We start from the raw sequence: 20,088 nt of genomic DNA, 5'->3' as shown, positions 1-20,088 counted from the left end.
GCCTTTTCTCCCGGGAGAGCAGTGACAGGACGAGAGGAAATGGCCTCAAATTACCCCAGGGGAGGCTCAGGTTGGACATGAGGGAAAACTTCTTCCCTGAAAGGCTGGTTGAGCATTGGAATGGGCTGAGCAGGGAGGGGGGGAGTCACCAGCCCTGGCTTTGGGATACGGTGGGATTTGGTCAAAGCTTAGCCCTGATGACCTTGGAAGTCTTTTCCAAGCCTAATGATCCTGTGATTCTGTGAAATCTGAGGAAATCTCCCAGACTGGATACACAGAATGTTTCCAAGAGCTCTGAAATCCTGATTTACAGCAGAAATCGCAGCTGCTCTGCAAACACAGAGCACTTGGAATTGCTGTGCCAAGTTTCAATCATTTATTTACATTTTTTAGCAGAGGTTGAGCTGGAAAGCTTTAGGAACAGCTCAAAGTCTGCAGTTCCATTCTGGGGGAGTTTCAGGCTGGGATTCTCCCAGCCTTGGCAATTTTATCCATCATTTGTATTCCCTGTGAGCACAAGTGCTGTTGGCACTGCCTGTGTTTGATGTGGGAATGAATGTCCTTGGAATGGGGTGGGAACTCCAGGGCTCATCCCTGCAGGGATGAAAGCACGGGGAGTGTTAAAATCCTGGTGCTGTCCTGGTGATGTGTCTCCTAAAGGATGAATTCCAGGAAAGCTGTGCCCACCCCAGGACAGACAAGCTGAACCTGTGTTTGTGCATTGCTCTTGGTTTTCTGTGGATTTGCTGTTGGGAATTTCCCGAGTTTTTCATCAGTCGAACATCCCAGCTATTATCCCATCAGTCTTCTAATAAGAATTTTTGGAAAAATTCCGGTTGACAGAGTATTTAGTGGAGCTACCATCCCTCCTAAGAGCCTGGAGCTCTTATCCCATAGCTCTCTCCCAGCCTTTTGGTGGCTCTTCTTTTTTTTCGGGGAGCCTCCAGGAGCTTCCCTGGCTGGTGATTCCTCAAGCCCGGCCTTTGACATGGCTGAGGGAACCAGCTCCAGTGTGAGAGTGAAAGGAATTCCCAGTTTGCTGCTGGTTTGGGTGACAGCCTCTCCTGGATTCCTGATGGCCGTGGGTTTTTTTGCACGAGGAAATCTGAGGCAGGTTTAGTGTCTGTAAGGAAACAATCCCCCTGTGCTGAGAATTCCTTGGTGGTGGAGGATGAGGGAAATAATATAAAGAGGATTTTGGATACCAAAGTTTGGCTGGGCTGAGTTTTAATTTCTGCTGGCAGTGGGGGAAACTTCTCTGCAGAGGAAAAATCTCTTCTCTTCTTCCCAAATTCTGAATGATTCCATAGAACCATGGAATGGGTTGGGTTGGGTTGGGAGGGACTTTAAAGCTCCTCTCATTCCACCCCAGCCGTGGGCAGGGACACCTCCCACTATCCCAGGTTGCTCCAAACCCTGTCCAACCTGGCCTTGGACACTTCCAGGATTTGTGTCTGATTTATTGTGTCTGATTTATTGTGTCTGATTTATTGTGTCTGTTCCCCTTGTTTTAAACAGTGGGCTTGATTTTGCTGGGGCACAAATTATTCCTTAAGTCTTGCAAAATTTAACTCTTTCCCCCCCCTTGACTTTTCAAAAGGATTTAAATAACCAAAGGCAGTTTTCTGTGGAAACACATCGTTAAATCTGTTGAAATGGCCTTTTCACCATTGCCATGAATACACTGTTTAAGTGGATATCTACCAAGTATGATCCATTGCAAAATCTATATAATACGTTTCTAAATATGTGCAGAGTTGTATATTTAAATGACATCAGTCACCTCAAAGTCAGATTTAACACAAAACTTACATTAAACCTGTAACCTCCTCTGTGTGATGTGATTTTTATACCTCTGGTTACAGCAGAGTTTGAACTTTGCTGTCACTGCTGCGTTCAGGAGAAATACACCTGTACATGTATTAAAAAAAAACAGTCTGAGCATCTGAAAAGTCTAAAGATGAATATTAATAAATCAGATATCCAGCACTTCCTGCTTTTCTCAATTTTCCTCCATTCTTTCCCTCACACAGGCCCTTGATGGAAATATATATGATCACCTTAAGGATTATTTAATGGCATTCAGCAGGACTGAACTAGAGACGTGCCAAGCTGTACAAAACACATTCCAGTTTTTACTGGAGACTTCCAGCAGGGTAAGTTTGAACTCAGTGATCCTTTGTACCCAAACCCTTACAGTTTATGAAAGTTGCCAGGCTTAAGATTTGCTTCCAAAATCGTGCCAAGGATTATTAGTTTTGGTTTCTCCTGAGTGATGTTAAGTTAAAAGACACCAGACAGGATAATTTTGATGCTTAAATAATTCATCTACTGGGTTAAAAAGAAAATAATAATAATAATTGCCATTGAGCTCAGAGGAGCTGCTTTGGTGGAGTCATAATATTCCTTTATTTATTTATTTATTACCTTACCTGCACAGAAACAGCTCGTTTACACAGAGACCTGTGGAGTAAAAACATATTTAACACATTCCTTACTCACCTGCAAACAAGTGATCTCACCCCTTCATAGACAGAAAGGGAGGGCGTGAAAAATTGGCTCTGAATTTACTTGGCAGCAGCTGTAAAAATAACCAAAATACCATTTTATCTCCTGTTGTAAAAAGACTTGCTATGATTTACCTTGGGGTGCCTCATTCAGGGTTCAAATGTGTTCCCTGAAAATACAGACTTGGCATCTTTTAACTAAATCCATAGTTTCTGTGTTTTTGTCTAATATTTAATATAATATTTTATACTGTATCATGTCTGCATATTCATAATTAATTTCTCAGTGTTGTATCACATCCTTTGTGTTCATAATCCTTGGAGTGCTGCCTGGCTGGGACTTGGATCCAACTGAACTGCCACATCCTGACAGCTCCTTTGCTTAGGAATCCCTTCCTGGGATATTTGTGCGTGCTGAGCTTGTGTAAGCCAGGCTTTGCAAGGCCAGGAGCCTCCAGGTCTGGCTTGTTTTCCACAGTAACAACATCACACACTATGTTTGAGGCAACATTTGTGTTCCTGCTTTCCTTCAGCGCCTGGAGAAGGAAGAAAAATGTGAATCCCAGTGGCAGGTCTGAACAGGCTCCTCAGCACCAATTCGCTTCTCTCCTCGTGGTTCAGGAATGCAGAGAAGGAAAACTGGAGTTACATTGCTCCTGAAAACCTGGGCCTCGCTCTGAATACGTTCACTGGGAGACTTTTCCCTGGGTTTTGCTTCTCCTTTCTTTCCAGCACGAGTTCCCGTTAAAATAACCAGCTCCAAAGGGAGAGGTGAACCCAGAGGAGAAACTCAACCAAAACCCACCCGTGGGTTTCAAAAGCAGCTCGAGTGTTAAACGTGGAATAAATTTGCCACTTGGCCATTTGGGATAAAGCCCAGCCTGTCCTCACAGCGAGGGTTTGAAATGTTTGCTGGGCATTTTGGACACTTCACATGTTCCTGGTTAGTTTTCCCGAGATCCCAAGCTCTGCCTGGAACAGACACTTCAGGTCTTTGGGAGAAATCCTTAGGGCTGTTCCATCTGAACCGTCCTTCAGGATGGAATTCAGTTGTATTTGCTTTAGAGTGAGACAAGTTTTTCTTCCCAGAAGTGCCTCCTTGGGTATCAGGGAGCCAGGGATGGCTCTTTGGGCTGGGCTTAGGGACTGGCTGTCACCTCATGGAATGCAGGTTGAGGAGGGAAAGGCCTCAAAACCAGATTTTCTGTCCAAAATGCAGATTTTTCATAGTTACAGCATCATTTGTTGGAGCTTTGGGGGTTTTACTGTGCTTGGGTTAGTGTGGCCCGTGTCATTCCCGGGGGGAATGTGCTGGAAATGTTACCTCTGCTGCTGGAATGGAAACACTGAGATTAAAGAGGGGAAGTTTAGGTGGGATATTGGGAAGAAATTGTTCCCTAGGAGGGTGGGGAGGCCCTGGACCAGGTTGCCCAGAGAAGCTGTGGCTGCCCCTGGATCCCTGGAAGTGTCCAAGGCCAGGTTGGAGCAACCTGGGCTAGTGGAAGGTGTCCCTGCCCGTGGCAGGGAGTGGAACTGCATGGGCTTTAAGGTTCCTTCCAACCCAAACCATCCTGGGATTCTATGAAAATGAAATTTAACTCCCTTTTCACTTGAACAGTCTTATTCAAGTCTCTTACTTCTTGCATTTCTTTTTCTTGCACATCTGATTTTTCCCTTGGAGCATTTTCCAAAATTCCAGTTGCTGTTTTGAATCCCGTTTCTGGGAGTTTTCTGGTCAGAGGGTAAATCATTTCCCTCATGCACATCTCTGACTGTGCCTTTTCTTCACATAAGATATATTTGATTTCAGGTCTGTTTTGATATTGACTTAAAAAAAACCCACCCTGTCTGAGGACATTGCATTGATTTAATTTCTGAACAACAGAAAAATCTATTTGGGAAAGTTGCAGTTTAATCCCAAAGAACAGTGTGTTGCTTTGGAGTCTTTTCAGTTTCTTTTTATCAGTTGTCAAATATATTGTGCAAAATGCACCATGTAATTTGCTGGGCTTGCACATTTTCCTCTTCTGATAACAATTGTTCTCATTTCTTGTGGCTTTGAGGGAAAATCCCTCAGGATTGCTGTTGTAAAGATGGGTTTTCCTCTTTGAAGAACTGAGTTGCTTGGAAGTCTGAGGTCTGTGGTGAAAATTGAGGGCATTAAAATATCTGTGTAGGTTTTCACGCCCTCAGTAACTACATTTTGGGGTTTTTTTCCTAATTGAAGTTAAAATAATTCCATATATTAGTCATGGCACAGAGTTGTGTGCTCTGGTCAGTGTTCACATGGCTCTAAAAGGACTGTTTAATGGAATAACTGTTTAAATTAAAATATATTTATGATCAGTGCTGAGCATCATCTGAAGCTGCAGATGTTCCCTTCTTCAGTATTTCCTGCATTTCTGTTTCTGGGAATTCCTGGTGCAGATCCCTGTCTGTCTTCCTCCCTTCTGAATGTGTTCGTGTTCAACTGCTCAAACTGGAGCAGTAATTATGTACTTCTTTGCATGTATTATTGGCCCTGGAGGACTATTTACTTTCTTTAACTGAAGATTAATTTTTTACAGCTCAGTATTTCAGCAACACTTCGCTGCATTAGAGGACAAGCTGTATTTCCCATTGTCCACCCAGGTCATACACAAAGCTGCTATTTCTGGATAAATACCATCTTTATTATCCACTTTGTACCCTCACTTTGGTAATAGATATTTATAATTTCATGCTGCCGTATATTCATTTCCACCCATTGAAGCAGTGAATGCTCTGGGAGAGTCTTTCAAGCAGTGCTACTATTTTTTCTTGCTGCAATCACTGAGCGTTTCTTTGTGAATCTCTGTAAATTGTGACATGAGAGGTTTGTTTAGGGACATGTGTCATGGTTTCTGAAACGTGTCATTAAACAAATTTAGGAGCTGAAGTGGTTTTGCTTTACAAAACACAGGCTTGGAGAGTTTCCTCTGAAAGCAATTTAATAGAGAGAGATGAAGTTTGCAACTGATTTTATGTGCATTACTCCAAATAGTCTTTTCAGCTCCCACAACTGATAATTTCTGTAAAATTAACACATTTCAGCCTAAGAAAGAACATTACACAAGAAATTATCCAGGAAGAGGAGGGAGAAATACTGATGGCAGTGACACCACGTTGTGTCTTCTCCAGAGTTGGCTTTTTTCCCTCGTTTTGTAGGTTAAAGTTGTATTTTAGGTGCTTGTCCTCTGAATGAGGTTCTGAATTTCCTTCAGAGTTCTGCTGCACAATTAGCTCTGTTTGAAGGGCTGGTTTTGCTCTGTCGATGTTTTTCAACTGACAAAACGAGGAGTGTCAAAGGCCTGTTTTTATTCCCTCAGGTGGTGCGGGATTACAACCTCCAGCTGTTCCTGCAGGAGAATTCCGTGTTCCACAAACCTCAGCCTTTCCAGTTCCAGCCGAGTGACAGTGACACTGTAAGAACCTTCAGAATTCCTCTGGTTTTGATATATTTTATCTAGAAATGTGGGAGAGAACATTACTCGCCGATATCCCAGACTGGTTTAACCTCATGCTGGATTTTTGGTGATAAAAGCATCCAACAGGCTCAGGGTCAGCCACAGAAAAGCAGGATGTTTTTTGGCTTTTTGTGACTAACACCCCTGTGTTTCTCTGCTTTCAACCTAATTATTACTAAATTTTGCTCTAATTCTTACTAAATTTTGTCGCCTTTTTATCCCTGCTGGGGAGATTCTCATCATATTCATATTGTAACCAAGTCAAGTGTCCCTGCACACCTGAATTATTCAAGGAATGCTTAGAGATACACAGAAGGAGTTATTAACTCAAAAAGAATACTGGTGAAACACTACATTCCAAAAATAACCTCCAAAAATATTCTCTTCGTGTATGTGTTGCTTCCAAAGCAATGACATCAAAATTGGGTGAATTGGGATATTTAAACACATTTCCAAACAACCCCTTGATTAAAGTGGATTGTCGATGTCCCAGCAACATTGCTAATGTTATTTTAAGAAATAGCAGTTTAAAAGAAGTCTGGATCTTTAAAAAAATATAACCTTGTGCAGCTTTTTCTTGCTTGAATTCATTAGTGAACCGATTTGGACAGCAGTGATCTGAACTTCAGGTGATTTAATTTGAGACCTCTCTTAGCAGCTGCATAAAAGGGATTTTTCCTGTCACACCAACTTCTCTGGCACAGTTTCCTTTGTATTTCCCTCATAAGAAAGTGTGATTCTGATTTTCCTTCCAGCTCCTTTGCATAGAGTCCATATTCCCATAAAAAAATCGGGGCACCATGGTGTGATTTTGGGGCCAGGAGTTGGACTCGATGATCCCTTCCAACTCTGCATATTCCCTGATAAACTTTGAAGTTGTTCTTAATACAATGAGTGTCTTTCCCAGCCTTTCTAACCTTTGCTGCTGTGTTTTCATCCCTGTGGGATCTGTGCATCCAGAGTTTTAATGCAGTTCAGCTGGTGGAGATTGAGCCCTCACCTGTCAGTGCTATGAGAATGACCATAGCAGAGGTACCTTTGTGTCCTTATCCATGTGCATGTGGCTTGGGATATGCTGAATTTACATCCACGTGGAGGTGGCAACAGAATGCAGAATATGTGTTATCGAACCATAAAATAAATATAAATTAAATTAATAAAATAGATATAGAAAAGGAGGGGGGAAGCTTCGTTCGCAGTGAGAAGGAAAAGTCAGTTTAAAGGTGTTTTAATACGGGGAGCAGCCTCACACTCCCGAGCTTGCACAGCACTTGTAATTGATATTCTGAGCTTTTGGGGGCATGAATTAAAATTTCACAGCTCCAGACAGTGCTGGGTGTAATTGGTTCCTGCTCCACCGTGAGGGGGGAGCTGCTCTGACAAGTGGAGCTTATTAGGATGCACTGATGAAATGCAGCCCTGGTGCTAATTTAATTCTCTTCCTTTTCCAGAGGGTTATCCCTATGTCCAACAGGGCTGTAATTCCCTCCTGTTAAACTCTTCAATATGAAAAATGACAGGATTCCTTGACTTGTGTGGGCTCACAAGGGACTCATGTGCTGCTGGAGCTTCACTCCAGGTCTAAAACTGTCCCTGTCCCTCACATCCAGTGACTTCTGTACCTGCTCAACCCACCTGGGCTGGAGAATTCTTGCATTTCCTCGGTGCACTGCAGCCTTAGGAGCTTCCAGCTGCCAGTTTCCCTAAAATAATTAAATTAAACTTCTTTCTGATCCATCTAATTATGCTCAGCTGACAGGATGGGTAACAGGTTACACATTCCCAGTTTTTAATCAATAAGTACAAGGGGTTGAAGGCTCTTGTTCAGGCTTTTGACTTGGTCAGAAATTGGTCAGATTTTATTTAATTTTCTGTTGAATCAGCATTTAATTGCAGAACAATTATCAAGCATTCTTTTGCCACGTGTTTGCAGATAATCTGCAGAGTTGATCAGTTGGCTTTTAGTTCCTGTGGGTTGTGCATGATAATTTTCACACCAAAGGCTGAAAGAAAGACAAAATAAAAAATTTCACACCAAAGACTGAAAGAAATGCAAAGCAGAGTGATGAATACATCTCATTAAATGTTTACTATTAACCTTTTCCAAGTTTTATGGGCTCTCTTCAGGCTGAATCCCTGACCCACCACGACTGAGGGCAAAGTTTGGAGCATTTCAGTGTTACTGGAATGAAATTTTGAGTATTGTAGGCAGGAAGAATGTTGGAAATGATGTGGAATTCTGCTGTAAATTCTAGTTTCTCAGGGTCTATCCCAAACTTTTGCTTTGTAAGAGAAGAGCAGTTCCAAAAAGTGATGGAAAATAGATTTCTGTGCAACCCTTGGGTCAGGTGCAGCACCCACAGCTCAGTTTCCTTTCAGAATGATCCCAACAGAGCCTCCAAAAGTCTGTTCCTAAGAAAAGAAGCTATGAAACAGTTTTCCATCAATTTTCAGGATTTTTGATCTCCAGCATCCCATTAACAGTGGGTGAAATGTACCCTTTTGAGTGCCCACAGAGAGAAACCCAAAAATATTTGACATCAATCAGCTCTTTGCCATTATTAAAAAAATTGGTTGGAGCTTGAATTTGAACAGTTGTTCACGTGATTAAATTATTGAGATTGTTTCAGTGTCTTGTTTTGAGGGACATCAATTCCAGTTTAAAAAAAAAAACCACAAACCAACAGCAAAAAAAGAAGGAAGTTTTGAAAAAAGTTTAAACCAAAGCATTTTTCCCTTCAAGAAATTGTTTTAAAAATATTTAGGAAGAAATTCTTATTCTTCTTCTTAATCACTTTTAATCCTGTCAAGAAATGAATCCCCCCAAAATGGGTTTACCAACAGCAAAGTGGAAAACGGGGAAGAGTATTTTGGAATCTTTTCACAACCAGCACAACTTGGCCTTCCCTGGATTCTCAATTCAGGGACAGTTTAATCATCCAGCATCCCCCATGAAGGAAAGGGATATTTATTAATTCCCTGGAAATGCAGGGTGTGGAAAACGTGCCGTCCCCACGCTCACAGATAAGAACAGGGCAAAAGAGAAAGGAAATTCAGCAGCTTTTCTCTGTTTCCTGCTTGGAAAAGCTGCTTTTTCCTTCATCCAGGAGAGAAAATGAGCCAAAAAAATGACATAAAACGTGTCCCTGGAGCGGGAGGGGAACGGCCCCAAAAAGCTGATGCTCTGTTTTTGAGGCCTTTTTCCTGTTTTTCATCCCTGATTTCCCCTGGATGTTCCAGATCCCGAGGTTTTCTTGGAGCGCGTGAGGAAAAGCTGGGGCCCAACTGATTTGTATCACGAAAACAATCTTTTTCCCACTGTAATTTGCACAAAAACACCTCAGGAAGATGAGGGGAAAGTTTTGCAGTTCCCCCCCCCCCCTCATTATTTGGCAGTTCTTGGGTGGATTGTGAGAAAAAGGATGAATTTCCCCTCACTGTCATACACAAAATATATATTGAATTGCTCAGCTGCTTCTGTGAGGCAATTTTGTATAAATTACATAAATATACTTTAAAAAGGGCCTGTATTTCTGTGTTTAGAGTGATCTCTTTAATACCAGAACAGACTGGGTTAAAGGATAACTTTTCTGAGGCTAAATGTATTAAAAAATAAAGATATTATTTAATTTTACCAGTCTTTTTATACCAGTATACACTGATTTTAAATGTAACTTTTTTGAAGCTAAATCCATTTTAAAAATAAGTTCTTATTTAATATTATTAATCTTTCAATACTAGAACAGATTGGTTATAAGTTTAACCTTTTTGAAGCAAAATATATATGAACAATAAGTTATTGTATCGTTTTATCAATCTTTTAATACCAGAACAGACTGGCTTTAAGTATAACCTTTTTGAAGCTAAATATATATTCAAAATGAAGTTATTATTTAATTTTATCAATCTGTAAATTATTAGGAATTTTTGCTGAGGAGAAATTCAGCCATTCAGGGAAAGAAATTACCTAAAATGTGAGTCAGGCCGAGCTCACTCTGGGCTAAATTAAATGCAATTAGGTCTACAATAAGAGACTAAAACAAGCCCTAAACTTGGCTCATGATTTTGCTAAAACTGCTTATTTTAGCTGTGAATTGTGTGAAAAATGTCATGTGTGTTCCTCCCTCCTCCCAAAAGTGTTGCTTTGCAGCCTTGGCATGAAAACCTCTTGTTTTCACCTCTTTAAAGGAAATGCCTGATTTTTATCCCTGTTTTATGTTGGCCCTTTGCATGCAAGAAATCTTTTCCTGCTTTTTGCCTCTGTCAAAGTGATTTTTATGTGGGTTTTTTTTTTAGGCTTCAGCCTCAAAAATCGAGAAAAAAAATAAAGAACGTTGAGGCTCAAAAACCAAGGTTGTTTTTTTTTTTTTTCACTTTTAAGACAGCACATGTCCAGATATAACTGACAAATAAAAGCACAGGCTGGGTTTGCAACTTCTGCACCTGCAACAACATTCCAGACAAAACTGGAGGAGGGACACGTGTTTGCAGACTAAATTTCGTGTGTTAATTTAAGCAACAGCATTGCTGCCTCTCAGCTTTTGAGCTGCCTGGAGCCATCCAGCGCTTTCTCTTGGGTTCCTGATTGAATTTTTAGCACTAAACACTGTTTTCAGTGTAATCCAAGCCCGGAGGGAGCAGCAGAATGTCCAGCTATGTTTAGCTGGGGGATTTTTTGGCTCTTCCCTCATTCCTTGGCCATGGAGAGTGGGTTTGGTTTCCCTCTTTTTTGGAAGAGGTTAAATTGAGGCACTGGCCATGTTGCCACCACCGAGTTCCAGTCCTGAAAACACTTAAGCACAAGCTTAATTTAGTAAATCAGGTCAGGAGCAGATTCTTCAGTTCCCCACCTTCTTCCCTTCGGTTTTGATGTCTGGAGGATAAACCTGGTTTAGCTCCTTTGTTCTCACCTATTTAAATGCCAGCTGGGTTTTCATTCCTTGTTTGATGTCCCCCTTGCCCTGAGGGTTCAGACTTCCCAGATTATCCTTGAATCCCTGCTTTTCCATGCCAGCCACCTCCCAATGCTCTGCTGCTTCCAGGTTCCTCCACAGCCTCCTGAAGTGGCAGCAGCTTCTTGTACAGGTCAGGTGAAGTCAAGTCCCTCCCAGCCATGGATTCAGGGAGCATTCCAGGTCCTGAGGGGTTTGAAACTGTTCTCAACCAGGTATCCAGACAGGGCATTTCCACTGGCTTGTCCAGCTTAGGAGAAGAAAATGAGCTGCTGAGTAGGAGCAGGATGAATGGGAACTTTGGAAATTCCTGATGAGATGTTTTATGAGGTGGTTTATAGGATTCTGCTCAGGATTGGGGCTGTTGAGAGTCAGGTGGAAGCTGTGGGAGAAGCTGTACAATAACCTGGGAATAAACTGAGGTCCAGTGTTATCTCAGGGATGGGATGTGAATAAATCCATGTGTTTGTCCTGTTCAAGTTTTGCTCTGACCTGGTGGAGTAACGTAACAGAGGTAATTAAAGAGGTCAGTAATGAAGGAATGGGATTCTATAAATCCACCTCAATAAAAGCAGGTAAAAGCAAACTTAGTAATTAAATTGAGGGGATGGGTGAAGAGATCTTCACCTGCAGCTTCACCTTCCTACCTGTTCATTCCAGAGCCACCCACATGCTTGTAACCCTTCTCCTCTTCTGGGCTGCCCTACGCCTTGTCCAACAACTTCTTCTACTTCAAAAACTACCACAAACATGAGTTTTGTGGTTCTGTCCCACTCCAGTGGGTGAACTCCATGGGAATGGTTGTTTCTGGCTTTGACATCAAATATTTAGACATCTTCCAATGGGTTGGAAAAGCCTCTGGGGTGGTTTTTTTGGTCACTGTGAGCAACAAGGGGGTGCTACCTCCCCTTAACCCCTCCTTTGATGTGGTGGAGTCCCCATCCGTGGAGGGATTTAAAATCCATGTGGATGTGGCACTCGGGGCCATGGGTTAGTGGTGGTCTTGGCAGTGCTGGGGAAAGGTTGGACTCAATGATCTTGGAGGGCTTTTCCAACCCAAATGATTCCGTGATAAATGCACTGGGTAGTGCAGTTATGGAAATGACAGATTGGGAATTATTTCAGTCATTACATACTGAGAAATCTTCAGACTTCCAGACAGGTTCTGTTCCATCTGTAGACAGGAGAGAACTACTCATCTTCCTTCAGCTGGAATTTCTTCAGGGGGAGAATTACTAAGAACGAGCCTAAATGGCCCGTGGGATCACACTGAACCTTTCATCTTTAGGAACAAATCCTTCCCTGGGAGGGTGGGCAGGCCCTGGCACAGGTTTTCCAGAGAAGCTGTGGCTGCCCCATCCCTGGAAGTGTCCAAGGCCAGGTTGGAGCAACCTGGGCTAGTGGGAGGTGTCCCTGCCCATGGCAGGGATGGGACTGGATGAGCTTTAAGGTCCCTTCCAACCCCAACCATTCTGTGATCTTTGCTTCCTGTAACGATTTTTACCTCAGAAATCAGGTGAATCCTTGGATATTTATTCTTTATCTCTTGGATTTGGTGGATGGCTGTGCCTGTATTTTTGTTGGATTCACTGTGGCTGTCTGTCATTGCAGTAGAGCTGTGGTTGTGTCCAGTGTCACACTGATGCTCCTGAAACTCTTGTGAATTCCTGGGAACTTTGATTTGCATTTTCCACGGCCTGGTCCCATCCCAAAATCCAGTACAGTTGTTTTGCTCGTGTCCTCGTTGTTTCATGTGAAACAAGACTGATTAACATAAAGTTTTCCTGTATGGAAACACCATTTTCCCCACAGAGCTTCCCCCTGGGGCTGTGTCAGGACTCATTCCCTTGTTTTCTGTTCCAGAGTCGACAACTGGAATCGGAAACTGGAACGACTGAGGAGCACAGTCTGAACAAGGAGGCTCGGAAATGGGCCACCAGGGTGGCCAGGGAGCACAAAAACATCGTCCACAGCCAGAGGGTAGGTGGGGGACACTCTGTATACAGGGATTTGGGGCATGAAGGAGGGGCACGAGGGATTATTTCTGTCCTGTCCCCCCTCCCTGCCATTTTCATCCCAGCCTTTCTTGGTTTGCAGCTCCTCGGGCTTTGTCGTTGTGTTTTGTTTTTCCCATGGGAACCTGAAATCAGAGCTGCTGCTTTTTACTGCAAGTGCCCACCCTCCTCCTGCTCAAATTAAACTTTCAGGGGTTCTCTTATCTCCCTGGGATTCTCCTACCTCCACTCTCTCATGTATTTATTACCCACGTTCATTTGGGGATCACAAGTCTTTTCAACACCAGGAAAATCCATGACTAGTGTGCACTTTAAATCTAATCTTAAGGAATAAAATCGTGTATTGTTGAATTTATTTCTATCTATTTGGCTTAGAAGAACCCGTGGCTGTGTTTGGCAGCCTAACTGGGGCATCAGATATTTTGAAAGGTGTGTTTTAGAGTGAGAAAAAGGACAAAAGTTCTTTGCTTTTCCTCCGAAAGGCAGCCAGGGAGGAGTGTGTTGTGTTGTCACCATACTCTGCCTCATTTCCCAAACATTCCTACAGTTCCCACCCCAAGTGGAGCATCAGCTGCAGAAAAACAACGTCCAAAATGCTCTGACATCTCTAAAAAATGTTATGACACTTGGTCTAGTGGAAGGTGTCCCTGCCCATGGGAGGGAGTTGGAACAGGATGATCCTTAAGGTCCCTCCCAACCCAAACTCTGGGATTCTGCATTCCTGACATAAATATGCAGCAACATATCCCTTTCAAATATGGAATTACCAACCTATAGATGAGTCGGTTCCTACCACAGTCTGATGTTTTGGTGAAGATCTGGAAACCTTCCCCTAAGTGGAATGTCCATGTGAAATTCTGTGCTCTCAGGTGCTGTTTTCCCTTGTCCATCACCTTTTTTCTTCCCAGTGATGAACCATTGCCTGTAATTGAACAGTAATTGTTGGGAATATTTATCCTAGTAGATAATAACCATCATAAATATTTATCCTGGGAGCGTTTTGCTGGTGTTGACTCCAGGTGTTTCCCTGTTCCTGGCAGACCCTGGAGGAGCTGGAATGCCACGGGCCCGTGATGTCCGAGCAGAGCCGAGCGGAACTGGAGCAGAAAATAGACGAAGCCAGAGAGAGCATCCGCAAGGCTGAGGTGAGCAGGGAATTCCCTGGGAGAGATTTGTGTCCCAGCTCTTCTAGTTTTGGTGGTGGGACTGTAAATTGAAGCGTCAGAAATCAGGGAATTTTAAGATGCTGGTTTTTTTCCATCGTTTCATCCTTGTCAAAGCGTGGAGTGAACTCGATGACAGGCTCCAGAGCAGAAGAGGGATGTTCAAAACACCTCCTGATGATGAGTGATTGCACTTGCTGCGTTTGCCACTCTCGTGCAAAGGTCAAGGAGCTCTATATTTAGGGGCTTTATCTTAAGCAAGAGGAAAAACAACCTCGAGTCTGCAAGTTTCCCTCTGCTCGGAGGAATTAATACCAGCAGAGGTGATAGTCATATCTCTGTCTTGATGTGTTTTCTTCTGATGTGCTTCTGCTGTAGTTGGGTTTTGATAGAACAATTCAGAATGTTGACGGGCAAACATCAGAAATAATCCTTGTATCTCTTTCTGCTTTCCTGGGAGGTGTTTTGAAAACGTTAAAGAGGTTTATGAGGCTCGCTGGGGGTTTAGGAAACGCTCAGGAAAAGATAAACCAGCTCCCTATTTGGCTGCCAGTGCTGGGTTAGTGCAGGTGAACTGTTTTCATGGCCATTGATTCGAAAACTCTTATTTCAGGCACCAGGAACTAATCTGTTGCTTTTTGGATGAGTGGGTTGCTTAATTAAAACTGTAGAGCAAACCTAATTGTTTCAGTGAAGTGCTTCTCATACCTCAGAGTACCTGAGGTAATTAGGAATGTGATTTACAGTTGAAGAGGTTGGAAAATACAGGGGGAAATTATTCCTCCTCCTGGTGGGAGAAACACTAAACTCCCTTTTTAAATATGCTGAACCAAAAACCTAAACCCAACAAAAAGTTGTTTAAAAACCTATTTTGAGTAAATTGTTTCCAACAGGCTCTGAAATACTTCATTCTCTGTGTGTGTGTATATATAAATATATATATATAATGATTAGTTATAGTTAATGATTAAATATGCAAGGGCAGGGAGCACAAGAATGCAAGATAAGAGCAGCAGCAGCAGCAAGAAATAAAATCAGGATTAGAAGTTGCCCAGGAGAAGGTTCTCCCATCAAAATATTATGAAAGGTCCAAATGAAATCAGTTTGGAACTGAAGTGCCAGAGGGTGGAAGGAAAGTGCCAAGAAGCAGAAGTTTTATATAAATAAACATGAATTATTTTCTCCCAGAGATGTGTTACAGCTCATAACAGCCAAATACTGTATTTTCCTGGTTTTCCAGTGTGTTGAAAACCATTCCTTGCCTTCCTCATTTTTGACAAATTCTGTTTTATTTATATATTGATTTACATTTAACAGTTCTGTTTCACAGCAGAATTCAGGGCAAATGTCAAGTGACTGAGTCTGGGACTCAGTGACTGGGGGATTTTTACTGACTTCTCTCCTCTGATCCAGATTTTCTGCTGCATATTTTAAAGTCCTGAAGTTATCCCTGAGTTTTTGGGATGGCAGGTCCCACTTTGTGGGACTTTTCTGTATTGCCACCACAGTTATTTATAATATAAAATTGTTTATTTTTTTAAGATAAGCCAGTAAGTGAATTCAGGGAGCTTTTTTTTTCACTTCCACTTAGGAATGGCTTTTTCTTTAAGCCCCAGCCCCTGTTAGGCCCACTTCTTCTAAGCCTGAGTTCAAGACCAGTGATTAGACAAGAGATTTTTACACATATAAAATCCCAGAGAAGAAGAAACTAAGCTTTGCTTTAAAACCTTTTCTTTGGGAATGCACTGATGATTCTTTCCAGCCTATAAAACCAGACATTGCTGCGTGTTTAAGTGCAGCTGATGAAGTTGGAATTGCTGAGGTTCAGGGAGGGGAATGATATTTGTGGGAGAAGTTCCCATTGGGTATTTGGGGTGTAGGGAGGGTGGGGAATTGTCCTTTCCCTGTCCTGCTGCACCATGTTTAGGTCAAGGAGCTGCAGCTGGTGAGTAAAGCAGAGCAAAGAGACCCTGATTTAGCTCAGTGCCTCCAAAAGGTGGATTTCAGGATCATGAGGAGGGCTGGAAGGTTTCCAGATGGGTGGCAGGAGTCAACAGCCAGTTACTGGAATTAAGGAGGAGACAAATTTTCCCACACTTCCTGTTCCTCAGAGAAAGAGGACTGGGAAAGTGGAATAAGAGAGATTACACAGGTTTTGTTCCAGGTTGATGTTTCTAATTCAGGAAATAAATCAAGGGGGGGGGGAAACAAGTCCCCCAGCCAAGGCCAGAAGTGTTTTCTGGGTCACATTTTGGAAGGTGTTTTACTCCTTGGGAGTAAAACCCACACACCCTGGGACAGCCCAGGGGATTCCCCCCTGGAACACTCTCCAGTTCCTTCTCACCTTCTCAAATCAAACCTTAACCACCTGCACTTGGTGCTGCTGCTGCTCTTGGGAAGAGTCATTATTTTGTTTTTAAAGGATCTGTGCGTTCCATTAGTGCTTGGAAAACACTTGCTGAGTGTTATTTCATCCCAGAGGTGTTCTCCCATCTTCCTTTTGGGGTATTTTTTTTTTGTATTCTTCTCTTTAAATGCTTATTCTTTTTATGGGAATTTTGATGTCTGGAGTAACCTGCCTGTTCTGTTTTGGCTTCTTACTCTGCTCCTTGGTGTTTTTTCCTTTGCAAATCCACTCTCTTCCTCCTTTTCTTTCCTCATCATTCCTGAAGGGGAAGATAAATTCACGGGCACGTTGGGATTAAATTCTGCCTTTCTTCTGGCAAAGCTGGGTTGGTCATCACTAGACATTTCCACTTGTTTTTCCCTGAGGAATTTTATATCCTCGACAGATCTCTCTGGTGCCAGAAGACAGAGCAGGTTCAGGATGAGCTGAGCCAGGACCTTTTGGGGAGGATTTATGGGCTTTCCCCAGGGTGTTTTTGGGCACAGATGTGCTCATCTCATTTTCCTCTTCCTTGGAGACCCTGAATCCACTAAAATCCAACCCCTGGGAATAACTCAGGATCCGTAGCATACTTATAACTCATGGTGTAAATGTGTTAGGTTTAGTTTGTGATGGTGAAATTTGGAAGCACAGCAAAGAAATCAAGTAAAAGTGGATCAGGATCAAGAGATGTTACAGAAACCCAAGTTTTTTGTCTTAAAAGGTGCCTGAACATAAAACCTCAGTGGGTTACCCCTGATTTTTGTCTCCCTGGGATAAGGAGGTATTTTTCCTTGTGATGTTTCAGTGGAGCAAACTCCTTGATTAAAGTTTGGGGAAAATTAGGACTTCCAGCAGTGTTCCTGTGCAGTTGGTACAGGGCAGATGTGACTGGGACTGAGAACCAGAGCACACATTTCCTTCTGAAAAACAGACAGTTTGGGGTTTGTTGAAGGGTTTTTTTATTGTCTTGCTGGCTTGTTTTTGGAGGAGCTGTTGGAATAATGTGAGATTATGACTGATAATACCTCTGGCACTGGCAGAGCAGTAAAATTGATATTAATTAGGAGAGTTTAGATCTAGAGAAACTCCACCACTGCTGTGGGCTTGGATAAAGACAAGCACTGAGAGCAGAAGATACTTGTTCAGATTGAAGGCAGCACAATTCAAGCATCATTTGGAAAGGAAATCAGTGAAGAAAATTTAGAATTGATACTGAAATTGAATTTGGAAAAACTGATAATTTGGGAGAATCAACCATTCTTGCAGCTCCTTTGCACTCACTCATCCAGCTCAGGTAACTGAACCAGAACTTGGGTGTTTTAAGCTTTGATTTTTGTGGCAGCAGGAAGGAAGGAATCGAACTTTCCATTCCTCCACAGCCTGGATCCCTTTATTTTTCAGCTGCTGGGGACAAAAATGTCCTGTCTCCACTGATCTGTGCTGTGGAAATAGGGAAAACACAAGGTGAAGCTTTCTAGAATGCTCCTTTCCTTTCTCCAGGATGGTGGGAGGTTTCCCATTTGCTCTCCCTTTGCTCAGGAAAGGTCTTGGGGCCTCCACAGCAATTAATCCTGTTTGCACTTCATTATGTTTTGTCTCATCAGTTGTTCATCTACAAGTCTCAGGAGAGTGTTTGGACCAGATTAGGCTTGGTTAAGACTCATCAAGGTGCTGTTTGCTGGGTTTGATTAGTTCAGAGGCAAAAGGGCCATTTTTAGTGGTGCTTGGAGGGCTGTTTTCTCCCTCTGCCTTACATCTGGGATATTTATTGCTGGGCTGTGCTGACAGTTGTGTTGCTGGCTGAGCTCCTGGGCTGGCTGAGGCCCTGGGTTATGAATCACACCCTACCTGTGGTCCTGCTGCATCTCCAGCAGACGTGGTTCCATCTCATCCTGCCTTTGCTGTGTGTGCTCTGCACTGAAACATTCACCTGCAGGGATGGTGTCACTCCCTGCTCACAAACAGGGGGAGAAAAGCAAATTCTGTGTGCTTCAGGAAAAGAAATGAAATGGGAACACAGAATCACGGAATGGGGTGGGTTGGGAAGGACCTTCAGGAAAGGAGAGTGACTTTTTGCTCAGCAGACACTAATGGGACAAGGGAGAGTGGTTTTAAATTGAGAGAGAGGAGGTTTAGGTGGGATATTGGGAAGGAATTCCTGGCTGGAAGGGTGGAGAGGCCCTGGCACAGGTTACCCAGAGAAGCTGTGGCTGCCCCTGGATCCCTGGAAGTGTCCAAGGGCAGGTTGGGCTTGAGTCAATGGACTCCTTTTGGTAAAGGATCAGGAATTAGGTAGGGCTACAAATATATTGGTTGGCTTGTTTTCTAGATTTTGGGTTTGTTTTCATTCAGTTCTTTTGAAAGGTGAATCCCACTGAAAATCCAGCTCAGTTCCATGAACCTGGGGTTCAAATGCAGTGTAATCTGTTTCACAGTCATCCAGGTGCTGGGCTTTGAGGGGGTCTCTAGTCCAACCTCAGCTTAAATCTCCCTGCTGTTTTTGGTTACGAACATCCACAACATTTTTCACTGTATTCAGAACCAGTATTTATTCTCAGGACTGCAGAGAAATGTGCTAATAAGGGTTTGCATCATACATTTTGTATACATTGCTTTTTCTGTTTACAGATTTGGGATGATTTCCATTCAGCCCATTACCAGTAGCCTGGGAATCACTTCCTAAACCCTACAAATCCAACACTGTTCCCAACTATTCTCCATCTCCTTCCACTTCCTAAACCTTACAAATCCAGCACTGCTCCCATCTATTCTCCATCTCCTTCCACTTCCTAAACCCTGCAAATCCAACACTGCTCCCATCTATTCTGTCTCCTTCCATCCAACACTGCTCCCAACTATTCTCCATCTCCTTCCCCACCAACTGCTTTCCCCTTTTAGGGATTTTTAATGTTTTATTTGCCTGAGCTTGGGAAAAATCCATCTGCCAGTCCCTGCAGGTGGACTCTTCTCCAGGAACAGCTTCCCCTCTGTTTTCTTAACCTTGGAATTCACTCTTATCTGTGTCAGGGTTTCATTTCCTCTTTGCCTCGTCTGATTTCACTCCATGCAGGATATTTAGCATATAAATGAACTCACTGGAATGTCTGCACGAGCCTCCTGCCCATCCTCCCACTTAAAAAACCCACTCAGTGTTGTGTTGGAAAATGTCATTTATTAGTTCATTCCCCAGGATCCACATTTTGGGTGAGTCTGTTGGATAGGATTTATTTTTATGTTTTATTTTTTTTTTGGTTGGGGTGGTTTTGGCATCGCTGGCTTTCCATCCCAAACACCACCAAGGCAGTGAAAGTTGAATTTTGTGGATTAAACTCCTCATCCATCCCTATTTGAATAGCAGTGGACTCTGAATTGTGTGGAATAAGACTCACTTTGGGGTTGGAGGAATTCATGGCATTCCAAATTGGAATTTGAATTGTTTTTAAATAAAAGTGACTCGTAGTCACATTTATCTGCCACTGAGCAAATAATTCCAAAATTGAAATGCTACATTGCTTTTCAAGAAAAGAATTCTTTCATTTTTATAGCTTTTCAGGTATTGGCCTAAAAATTTCAACTA

General features: G+C 42.7%; 2 protein-coding genes across 3 annotated transcripts in view; both read left to right on the top strand.

Moving 5' to 3' along the window:
• Nucleotides 1-20,088, top strand: part of FCHSD2 (FCH and double SH3 domains 2) — a 114,280-nt gene that overhangs the window by 78,582 nt on the left and 15,610 nt on the right. The window contains exons 9-13 of one of the 2 annotated variants that reach the window (XM_051779500.1): nt 2,034-2,156; nt 5,855-5,950; nt 6,953-7,024; nt 12,808-12,924; nt 14,000-14,104. In XM_051779500.1, the coding sequence (XP_051635460.1) occupies nt 2,034-2,156; nt 5,855-5,950; nt 6,953-7,024; nt 12,808-12,924; nt 14,000-14,104 (513 nt within the window). The remainder of the gene's footprint in view (nt 1-2,033; nt 2,157-5,854; nt 5,951-6,952; nt 7,025-12,807; nt 12,925-13,999; nt 14,105-20,088) is intronic. The other variant, XM_051779501.1, reaches the window with a different exon arrangement.
• LOC127467504 (uncharacterized) overlaps nt 1-20,088 on the top strand; it is a 229,949-nt gene that overhangs the window by 203,921 nt on the left and 5,940 nt on the right. The window lies entirely within an intron of this gene.

Source organism: Manacus candei, unplaced genomic scaffold (genome assembly GCF_025592945.1).
Source record: "Manacus candei isolate 608988 ecotype Guabito, Panama unplaced genomic scaffold, ASM2559294v1 h1tg000014l, whole genome shotgun sequence".
Lineage (NCBI taxonomy): Eukaryota > Metazoa > Chordata > Aves > Passeriformes > Pipridae > Manacus > Manacus candei.
Note: the sequence above shows the minus strand (reverse complement) of the source record. Positions and strands in the feature narration are given on the sequence as shown.